This window comes from Pyrus communis, chromosome 3, assembly GCF_041283825.1.
Source record: "Pyrus communis isolate YQ-2024b chromosome 3, ASM4128382v1, whole genome shotgun sequence".
NCBI lineage: Eukaryota > Viridiplantae > Streptophyta > Magnoliopsida > Rosales > Rosaceae > Pyrus > Pyrus communis.
In genome coordinates this window covers 7,524,150-7,535,756 of record NC_142567.1, presented here as the reverse complement: position 1 = coordinate 7,535,756, position 11,607 = coordinate 7,524,150, and the positions used below count along the sequence as shown (strand labels likewise).

Here is an 11,607-nt window from a genome sequence, read left to right as displayed (position 1 = left end):
ATATGACGTACTAACATAATTACGCGTTTTCGTACAAAGTACGATTAATAAAAGAACTATTTTAAAATGGTCAAATTTGGGAAAACGGACGGCGGATTCGAATTCGGCACGTCGAGAAACCTAAGGAAGGACCTTAGGTTCCTCCACACGCCGCCATAAGGTGGTTGCATAGGCAGCCACGCGTTGGATGCGCCATTCACAGTGGATTCCTCATGCGTGCCCACACATCTGCGAGTACGACAATACTCGCCTTCCTCGCGAAGGCTTGCATTATGCAGGTTTTTTGTTCTACTTCAGAGCTCCAAATGAGCTCAAATCTTAGTCATTTTTAGTGATTTAAAAACCAGAGTAAAGCTAGGAATGTGAGCAATTAGTTTATACCTAATGGGAGCTTAATCGTGGTCGGTGTTGGCCGGGAATTTGGTTTTAAAGTGGTCGGATGGCCACGGTTTTACTTTACCAGAAAACTGGGGAAAGCCTCTCATTCATCTCTACAATCTCATAACCCTATCGAAAAGGAAGGGAAATAGAGTGTTCCCGAGGTTTACCTTGGTTGGAGTAGATGAGAACTCATCAAAGAAGATGATGAACAGTGGCAATGGCCACTATGCAGTGTAAGCTCCATGTCTAGGTTGACGTTCACTGTTTAAGCTTAACAAAGATGGGGAATAACAAGTTGTGGTAAGGGTTTAATGGTTTGGCTCACCGAAGCCAGCGAGTGATGGTGCACAGAGGGCGAGAAAGTTTGAGATGGGGAAGAGTGAAGTAATGGCAGAGAAAGAAAACATGGTGAAGGTGCCGGCTCGCCATCGTGGTAAGTGGTGGCTCGCCTTACGGCCGGTCAATGTTGCAGGCAGAGGAGAGGGCTAAAGGAGAAAGAGGAGTCGGGAAAGGAGAGAAAGCTGAGAGGTTTAGAAGAAAGAGGTAAGCCAGAGAATAGAGGAAGTGAGGTAAGGGAGATTTGAAAAAAAAGAAGATAATCCCGAGAGATAGAGACACGGGAGAGGTGTGGAGGAATGGGGCGTGGGCCCACGTGATACACAGCCCAAGGCCAAAAAGACAAAATCGAATTATCTCCTGAAAGCATGAAATTGCTAAAACACCCATCACACTTCATAGTTTGTAAAATCTTCGCCGTAACTCCAAATTTAGTTCCACTTACGCCTACTCGTTCATACCATTGAGTTCTTCGAGAATATGGTAAAATAGTAGCTCATACACGTCGCAAAAAGATGGTTAACAAAAGTCAACAATCTCTCCTCTATGGGCATTTTCGTCAATTCACTATTTTAAAATTAATAAAATTGTAAACTTAAGGACTGGTTGTCAAAATCTACCCACCTAAAAAAAAAATTTGTCCTCGAAATTTGAAATAAGTTGCTATATAAAAATAGTGAAAAGATAGCCAAAAATAATATATATATAATAGATATCAACTTAGAGAGGTTGCATGAAAGAGAATGTCATTCCATCGCGATCGGATTGCAATGATTCCTCTTTCATGCCTCTAAGCTAATACTTTCCTTCTCCTTCAGTACACTACTAAAATATAAAACCTTTAGAAAGGTATAAAGTAAAAAATATATACATAATAACAGAACATCAAAAATACATATGTAGTGAAGTGAAGTTAAAATAGTTGTACTGAAATTAAAACCGAACATAGAAATATTCCACTTACACACTCGTAGTGTAACGTACTCTGAGAATAAGTGTATTATCCTTAGGTCAAGCCCAACAATAGATAACTAAATAAAAATACTAACGTAGACGACCTAATTTTCCACTTGCTTAACGATTCCAATGAATAAGTTATCGATATTACGGTCTGCAACCCATAATACTGGTAACTCATTGTTGTCATGATAAGCAAGCAAATAATTCTCGAGGATGCAATATTACCATCATGCCCCTCATTGGGAAATACACATAAATCAACTGAATAATGTCTCGATCACGCTCACGTACTACCCTCTTGGGTGTCAACGTCAATAGCACACAATTTTGCTATATCGTAATCTCGATCATTCAAATACCTATTTGCAAAATTCTTCTGTCAATCATGTAATGTGTATAGAATTTATATGCCATATCTCAAATGGTGCCATACGCCTAAATAAAATAGTAACTGTAGTTACACACAACTCCAATAAAAATAAATGTTTGTTACAACCATACTGTCTGTAGAACGAACAAAACACAATATGTACACTAAGGTCTGAGTAGTTCGTTCAGACTAACCGTTAGTTTGAGCGTGAAATGTGGTACTAGCGGAAAAAAAACTTAGTACACCTGGCTTTCAACAAGACTGCCAAAGACTTAGAAGTAAAACGCACATCATAGTGAGATCCATTAGTAGCACGCACATCATGTAGCTGAACAATGTAGTTCACAAGTACTTTAGGGCACAGGTTCATTGTGTCTTTCTCTCGAATTTAGCAAAAAGCTACACCGAAAAGGTTGAAGGAATACTCAAGAATTTGATAGTCAAAACAAATCCATCAGATCAACAATATAAGGTAACTGGAATGAATGTATGACATCTCGCTACAACGGTAGCTTCTGAAAGATTCAATCACCAACGGTAAAGATTCATTTAGCAAGGTATTTATTGGGTGATTAAGGAATTAATTGTCACAACTAAAATTTTAATGTCCGAGTTATTCTCTTAGACAATCTGTTTGCCTCAGAAATAATACGAAGTGTAGTAGGGTAGACACGTACCTAGGGTTGACTGAAATGCCTTTTGGCATAAGAAGGTGAATATGGAATCCTAGTTACAGTAGATGTTGATCAAAACACCGGAAAGCCTAATAATCTCAAGAATGAGGAATTTTTAATAAGTGGTAAAAAATGTAGTCCCCATGGAACCAACATACAGTGAGATGACATGTCGAGTCAGTCAATAATGATCGAAATATTATCATAATCTCCACATGTACAAGATACCTCGCACTGGAAGCTTATGGTGATATTTCCCATCTCCATACAGATACAGGAAGTGATTATAACCACTCAAATGATTTCTTGATGGTTTGTAAGTAATGCCATATCAATACTCGTGAGTTCTAGCTAAAATGGGATAGGACATGCTAAAAGTGTTCAAGGGTATATATGTTTTTTGTTGCGGTAACAGTAATTACGTTTGCACAACCGGGGTGACACACGATAGTGCAATCGTAGACATTGATTTGGTATCTCCATCGTTGTTGTAAAAAATTTAGCTCTTTTCAAAAGAATGTGTATTTGAGAAGTTTGTGAGGTTGGTAAAGATTTTGGACATGTTTCTCCACAGAGAAGTGTCATCCGATTTTTCAAGTAAGAATGATAATTATTGACTCAAGGTCATGAGTAAGATGGTTCATTTCATACGATTCCAATCATTGGGAAACATAAGTGATACCCCGTCATGTTGCATCTACCCAGCCAAATTATCCAGATAAAATGTCATTGTGGATTTCCAAATTATCAACGTTGTCAAAAAATGTAAGAATAATGCTCCGAAAGAGACAACACTTAGGTTGTCAGAAAGCTTATTCATATCCAACATCTCAAACTAAACTAACTTTCCTCAGTCAATAAGTGAGGAAAAACATAACAGCAAAAAAAATCGCTAAGAAATTGTCGATAAAATCGACAAGACCAAAGATATCTCGAATTTCACAACACTTTGTGAGAATTTCAAGTTTCTCCCGCTACAACCTTTTTGGTAAAAGAAAAGAATATCGTCTGCTGAGATCACGTCTCCTAAGAAAAGTACCAACTTAATCAAAGTTAAGAGTTGAGGAATTTGGTATAAAGTTTACTGTCGGTGTTTAGAAAATTTGCTCTCATTGCTAGGATAGGTGAGAAAGTCATCGGTAAGACCACCACGAAGTCGATAAGTTACAAAAGAAAACTTGAGTTCCAAAAGTTGGTCAGGTAGACCATCAATTCAAAATATGGGTTAATGGTTTTAATCGTCACCTGATTAAGTTGCTAAAATCTAGTTACGATTCTAAGGTTCAATCTTTCGCCTTTGCGGATAGATTTGAGGTTCCCTAGATGAAGTGTTTGGTTAGGTAAATTCCTAATTGGTAAGCTCTTGTAACTAAGTTCTCTCAAGGATGTAGGAATCATTTGGAAATGCGCAATGAAAACTGGTGTAGTACGAGAAAATGGATTGATGGTGTACTTCATTTCTCAATTTAGTGATATCCTAAGTTTTGGGAAATGATGCCAAAGGTATACGTCCTCGAAACGTACCATACTACTTCCTTCCTATACGCCATGTACTCAAAGATCTACATAATTTTCTCAATGCTCAATTCGCTCTTACAGCAGGAAAATAACTTGTGCCTCAATTCTAATATTTGCATGTGGAAGTGACAAAAAAGTGACTGGTTGAAAAGGTTTTGGTTACCTAAATGGATAATATGGTTAACACAACCATGAGTTTACTGTCCTAATACAAAGCTTGCTCCTAAGTTTCCACGATTTAAATTTCTCTGGCCCAAGTAGTCACTGTTAATTAGTCTATCAGTTAGGCCGCTAATTAACACTTTTAAGACATTTTGATATTGTTCACTACCTTGAAACTGTGAACTGGCGTTCTGGCACAAAAGTATCACTCCCAGATACTAGAATGTGGTTGGTATCAGAAATCATACCGTCAGAGTACTAGTTGATTACTTCGGGATATCAGACAACATCATCACTTAGTAGCGCCATTGTAGGCTGATTATAGGTTAGAGCCCACTCAGGAGGATGGTTTCAGATGATTGGCAAGGAACTGGTCCTAGTTGATTTTGTTGATTCCAGGAGGAATTGATTACTGCTTTTGGGATTTATGATACCCGAAGGTATAAAAACTCATACTCACAAGCCTATATTCATCGAAATGACAAGTACAACATCCATAGGAAATCTGGGAACTAATGTTGGTTGGAATGTCTTAAGGCCAGTGTTGGCTAATAATCCACTTTAAATGAAAGTCAATCTTCCTCCTGAAGATCCAGAATGGTCACTAGTGCGTTTGAAAAGATTAGTGCTATCGGGGACCAAAAGTGGATGTTCCCCAGATGTTTTTCCGTCGAGTGCTACCATTTTAGCACCATGTTGTCGCTCAAGACATTTATGGAATCTGGACGAAAGTAAACTTTGTAGGAATTCTGATAAATATTATTCTAACGAGTACTGCCAAGAGATCAAAACTATTATTGGTTTCCCAACTTGAAAAGGTTGGTAAAGATGACGCGATAATAGTAGTGGGATTTATGAGTAAAGTCTTCAGTGATACACAATTACCGACACAATAGGCCTCCTTTAAGACCACAAACTCGTTTCCGAATCGAAATTTTTTCCTTGGTAGGAAGGTTCTCTATTTAAAGTCTAGGGATGGTCGCCAAAATGTTCTTCTAGAAGGTCGATAAGCCGTCTAAGTAGCCCATAACTAAGGAAAAACTAACACGTTTTTTCGTATTCAACGAGGTGGTAGGACTCTACACTTAGGTTCAAGAACCAATAATGCTTACATCATGCGTGTGATGAACACAATATTGCCCAAACTTATGCTCTGATACCAAACTGACACACCTCGACCCGGAATGTCCACCTAGGCTCCGAATCTAGCTGTGATGGCTGACACCAGAAGGGTGACGAAGCCATAAAGTGTAGTGATGTGGAAATGTGGGTAAATTTCAACCTAAAGGTGGCTAAATGTAAGAGTGTGCTTGTGAGCGGGAATGAACCTAATTTACACGTGATGTCAAAGTATAAGTAAAGTACATTAAAGTAGGATGAGAATTATACCATCAGTAGTATTCCCACAACAACATTTTGCCAGAAATCCTCGTTGACATGAAAGCTCTGCCATTAATACCTGGAGGGGCGAAAAACAAGGGTAAGTGGGCCTAAAAATAAAGTTTTCTAAAAACCTTTTTGAAAACATTATAACCCCTCACCGTAAAACAAGTATAGTTTCCAAAATATACATACTACATATAATCTGAAAATACTTACCATAGCCTGCAATATCTCAAGAATTTAATGCGTCACAAAATTTGTAAATAGGCATATAACTTCAATAATCACAATATCTCACAAAAATAAACATATCACATCGAGTGCTCATCGACATATGCTAACACACGAGTTCATGCAGAGGTATTCTAACATGAACATGACTGGATGTAATAATGATTTACGCTCTAGTACTACAATCAAGTGAAGATTGGAACTATGCGCATCACATACGAGTTCTAATTACCTCTAGCAACCTAGGACATGACTGGCACCTACAATGGATCCAAAGTGAGCGTATGGTGCGATGTGAACATACACATGAAAGACTAGCCCTGACCCGAGCAAGTACTAACACCAGTGCAGCACACGATGAGCAGATAATGCAAGTATGATCATGCAATGGTAAATCAATAATTCGATAATTCAAAAACCTTAGTCAATGAAATACTATTCATAACCGTAAATACTATTAAAGCATCCCTTCTAATACGCATACTTGTGCATCCCATATGACGTAGTATAATTGCATGAATTTCATCAACACGGTAATTTTATACACGTTACCCTAATCTAGGTGTAACGTAGAAAATTCTTTTTCAAGTATATTAATGGAAACTAACAAAAAAAAAAAAGAAAAAAAAAATATATATATATAAATAAAAGACCCACTCATAGATCATGTTATTGGGTTGAACCTGCCTAGCGGGCATCAAAGATCCTTACAATGAGTTTCACCTAGAAATGAAACCATTTATGTAAATATGACGTACTAACGTAATTATGCGTTTTTGTACAACGTACAACTAATAAAAGAAATATTTTAAAATGGTCAAATTTGGGAAAACGGATGACGGATTCGGATTCGGATTCGGCACGTTAAGAAACCTAAGTAGGGACCTCGGGTTCCTCCACCCGCCACCGCACTCGCCACTCACAATGGCTCCCTTACGCGCGTCTGCGAGTACAACAGTACTTGCCTTCCTCGCGAAGGCTTGTGTTTTGCAGGTTTTTGGTCCAACATCAGGAGCTCCAAACGAACTCAAATCTCAGTCATTTTCAGTGATTTAAAAACCAGAGTAAAGCTAGGAATGCGAGGAATCATTTTATACCTATTGGGAGACCAATTGTGGTCAGATGACCATGGTTTTGCTTTTCCAGAAAACTAGGGAAAGCCTCCAATTCATCCTTATAGTCTCCAAACCCTACCAAAACAAGTGCAAAACCCTAAGATCTTCCACAAACATTAAAAAGGAATAGAAAAAGAGTGTTCCTGAGGCCTACCTTGGTTGGAATCGATGAGAACTCGTCGGAGAATATGATGAACAGTGGTAATGGCCACTGTGCAGTGCAAGCTCCATGTCTGGGTTTGATGTTCACAATCGGAGCTTAACAAAGATGGGGAATAATAAGGTGTGGTGGGGGTTTAATGGTTTGGCTTGCTGGAGCCAGTGAGTGATGGTGGTGCAGTACACGACTACACTAGTTTTCACAGAAGGCGAGAGAGTTTGAGATGGGGAAGAGTAGAGCAATGAAAGAGATGGTGAAGGTGCCGGCTCGCCTCACTACCAATCAATGTTGCAGGCAGAGGAGAGAGCTAAGGGAGAAAGAGGAGTTAGGAAATGAGAGAGAGCTAAGAAGGTTAAAGAGAAAGAGGTGAGTTGGCAGCCAGAGAGTGGAGGAAATGAGGTGAGGGAGAGTTGAAAAAAAAATGAGATAGTCCCGAGAGATAAGGGACACTAGAGAGAGGTGGAGGAATTGGGCGTGGGCCCCACGTGGTACATAGCCCAAGGCCAAAAGACAAAATCAAATTATCTCTCGAAAACGTGAAATTACTAAAACGCCCATCACGCTCCATAGTTTGTAAAATCTTCATCGTATGTGTTTGTACCATCAAGTACTTTGAGAATACGGTAAAATAGTAGCTCATACATGTCGCAAAAAGACAGTCAACAAAAGTCAACAATCTCTCCTCTAGGAGCATTATCGTCAATTCACTCTTTTAAAATTAATAAAATCGTAAAATTAGGGACGGGTTGTCACATGAAACCAATGGGTACATTTAATCATGATTGATGAGTATTCAAATGTGCAGATTTTGTAGGTAAAGGGTACAATATTGTTTTCCTTATGGGTCCGTTTCCTTAACTACTCTTATTTATATGGGTACATTATAAAAAATTTGGTACTTTCTAAAAAAAAGCAATAATAGAATTATCATGAATTTAGATGAAGATAAGAATTTTGTATTTCTATGATTACATTGAATTCTGGCAATTAATTATGATAACTGACGAAGAAATTAATTACCTTGATAAGAATACATTTTTTAATTTAAGAACAAAGAAGGTGACATAGAAATTTATTAATACTAATAATATTGCAGTTCCAAACAATGATATTAGTGGATAGGAACGGCATTCAAAGTCTACCAAAAGCAAAACCAATTGGGGTAAGAAAATTCTCTCATTCCCCTTAAAAGAAATATAATTAAAACAAGATAGAAGACTAGATTTTTTTCCATCAAAATAAAAAGCTACGTTTTAGGGTGCTATATTCAATTTTTTCTACCAAAACAGCCTATAAAAACAACTGCAATAAGGCAGACATATGATTGAAGAAGATCAGTAGCAAATTTTTTTTAAAAAAAAAAAAACGATAAAATGGGCTCCAGCTTGGTTGTTCTATTTGTTTGCTTAGTGTTTTTGCTAGTGTCACTTTCCAGAGTTCTAGCTCAGCAAAAAATTTTCGATGTGACAAAATACGGTGGTGTTGGTGATGGAATAACTGATAATGTCAAGGTAATTTTTATCTTAATTTAAGATAATTATAAGTTTTCATTTAACACTTTGATTTAATAATATTTGTTTTCATTCGTAAGGAAGATGTCTAAGATTCGACTCCTGTAAAATTCTATATAATTAGCTAGATTATTATTATATTTACTAAACACTAAAATCTAATAATATTCTTCTTTATTTGTAAGTAAGATGTTTGCCACTTAGATTCTATATAATTAGCTACATTCTTACCCCTTTTTGTTTATCTCTAGGCTTTCACCGATGCATGGACTGTAGCTTGCCAAAATAATGGGGGTGGTGTGGTCTTATTCCCACCCGGAGTATACTTGCTGAGCCCGTTGGTTTTGAACGGTAAATGCAAAGGACCAATCGGAGTTCAGATAGAGGGGACTCTACTGGCGCGGGTGGAGAAGGAATATTCGGTTGATATTGACCATTGGATCACCTTCAAATATGTTGACAACTTCGTAATCAACGGTGGTGGTTCGTTGAATGGGCAAGGCCCTTCTGCTTGGCCCTATAACGACTGCAAGAAAAATCCACATTGCAAACGACTTCCCTGTGTAAGTTCTTGCATCAATCACTTGCTTAGTTTGTGCGTATATATTATGGGCTTGCATGGGCAGTGGTGGAGCCATTGTATAACAATGGGGTCATGATAAGTAGGTGTAAAATTAAGTATATTTTTGTTTATAGTTTGTCCACATAGTAATATCATATTTTTGGTTTATATGTAAAGCGCTAAGAAAAAGTAAAAGAAACATCAAGCACCACACATGACAATAAACCACGAATCAAGAAGTCAATACATCCAGGAAATATGTAGTCAAGGACAGAAGTGGAAATTAGAACACGATTTTTTTTTTGGTCAATTAATAAGAATTTGAGTTAAGCACATTATAAGGGACAGAGGAAATCTGAATTAAGAAGAAGATGCAACACAAAAGAAGAAGATAGAGGAAAGAAAGAAGAAAATTGAAGCAACATCAGCAGAGGAGATCATTGAGAAACAAAATGCTAACCTACAAACCATTTCTTTCCCAAACCAGTAGGGGTCAAGACAAAAAAACAAGAGGGAAAACTTTGGGTTATCGGGGTCAAGTGAGTTCAATGACCCCAGTGTGGCTCCACTAGTGTGCATGGGCAATGTGAACCTCATGCACGTCCCATACAGACTTAGTTGATCATTTTATGGTTTTCTAATACAAGATTGATGGAAGTATGTATTAGTATACTAAAATACGATAACATCGTGTGATCATTAATCAGTTCACCAAATATAATCTGAAAATTATTATGCGGTACTAAAATGCCATAACATCTCATAATCATTAATTAGTTCACGCGTAATAAGAACATAAATAAGAGAGTTGATATTTTCGCTTTTTAGGATATAGTCTCAGATTATGAATAAATATTTATTTATGTCATAACATATGGATATATTATACTTGCGTATAATAACCAAACTCTAATGACCTACATTCCTCATCATGAAGGGTTCATAAACGTTGTTAGAAAATTTGAGCTTCTTACCATTACTCCTAATGCTGATTGTTAATGCTTGTGGTTCCCCTTTTTTTTCCAGAGTTTGAGATTGGATTACGTCACAAATGCAAGGATAGATCACATAACGTCGATCAACAGCAAGAACCTCCACATCGGCCTTTTCGCAAGCCACGACATAACAATTAGCAGCATCAACATATCAGCCCCCGCTAACAGCCCCAACACCGACGGAATCCACCTCGGTTTGTCACAAAACATCCAAATCTTGGACGCAGCGATCGCCACCGGCGATGACTGTATAAGCTTCAGCACTGGAACAAACAACGTCAACATCAGCCGCGTTCACTGCGGTCCAGGCCACGGAATAAGCATCGGAAGCCTTGGCAAGATAGTTGGTGACAATGTTTCTTTTGTGGACATAAGAAACTGCACCTTCTTTGGTACTCAAAATGGAGTGAGGATCAAAACATGGGCTCCCTCTGAACCAGGCATTGTGTCACATATTACCTTCGAGCAAATTCAAGTCGATCAGGTCAAAAACCCCGTCATCATCGATCAACAATATTGCCCTTCTCGTATTTGCGATCCAGAGGTACGTAATCGCTAATAAGTACTTATGTACCACTGAATACAAAGTTAATATGATGCTATTGTAAGGTGGGCACAAATGAGTAATTTGCCGCTGTATTAACTTACCGATTTGTTACTGCTTTAGCGCTACTGTATAATGTGATTCGTGTATAAATGTAGCCCTATACCATGATTATACGTATCGCTTTCGATGTGTGCAGGTCTACTCCCGAGTTCAAATCGAAGAAGTTCGGTTCAGTAACATTTGGGGTACTTCAATCACCCAAAATGTAGTTAATCTTAAATGTAGCAAAGCTACACCCTGTCAGAAGATTGGGTTGAATGACATCAACCTAACTTACAGCGGTCGTGAGGGACCGGCTCAATCAACATGTTCAAACGCAGATGTCAGAATTTCTGGCCGGCAAAATCCCCCCGCTTGCACAGGCAAAGATAAAGCTTTAGGATGAACAATGCAGTTTTTCTGTATGCAAGTCTATGTACTTCTTTGTTGCATCCATTTGGTGGAAATGTGAGCCAGTGAAATTGCACCAATATGTCAACTTTCAAATTCTGATTTCGATTCAATATTGTAAACTGCAAGTGGCCCTTTACCATAATGGTAGAAAGGTGTTGAGTTGAGCTATTACATGACGGCGTGGGTTTGAACCCCGTCGGTGGCTAATCTAACATCTAATCTAACAAAATATATCTTTTGACCAAAAAA

At 38.0% G+C, this 11,607-nt stretch overlaps 1 protein-coding gene across 1 annotated transcript; it reads left to right on the top strand.

The window, feature by feature from the left end:
• The first annotated feature begins 7,513 nt into the window (after nt 1-7,513).
• On the top strand, nt 7,514-11,497 carry LOC137715616 (exopolygalacturonase). Its single transcript, XM_068454960.2, has 5 exons — nt 7,514-7,656; nt 8,726-8,801; nt 9,053-9,364; nt 10,363-10,902; nt 11,102-11,497. Exons 1-5 carry the CDS (start codon nt 7,514-7,516, stop codon nt 11,348-11,350), a joined length of 1,320 nt encoding a protein of 439 aa, XP_068311061.2. The 3' UTR covers nt 11,351-11,497.
• The last annotated feature ends 110 nt before the right edge of the window (nt 11,498-11,607 follow it).

What these genes read in the sequence shown, in the direction of transcription:
- LOC137715616 (XM_068454960.2), top strand. Translation starts at nt 7,514, where the DNA reads ATGGGGAAGAGTAGAGCAATGAAAGAGATGGTGAAGGTGCCGGCTCGC. An exon ending in AGAAGGTTAAAGAGAAAGAG is followed by an intron (nt 7,657 to 8,725) that starts GTGAGTTGGCAG and finishes GTCACTTTCCAG; the next exon opens with AGTTCTAGCTCAGCAAAAAA. An exon ending in ATTGCAAACGACTTCCCTGT is followed by an intron (nt 9,365 to 10,362) that starts GTAAGTTCTTGC and finishes GCTGATTGTTAA; the next exon opens with TGCTTGTGGTTCCCCTTTTT.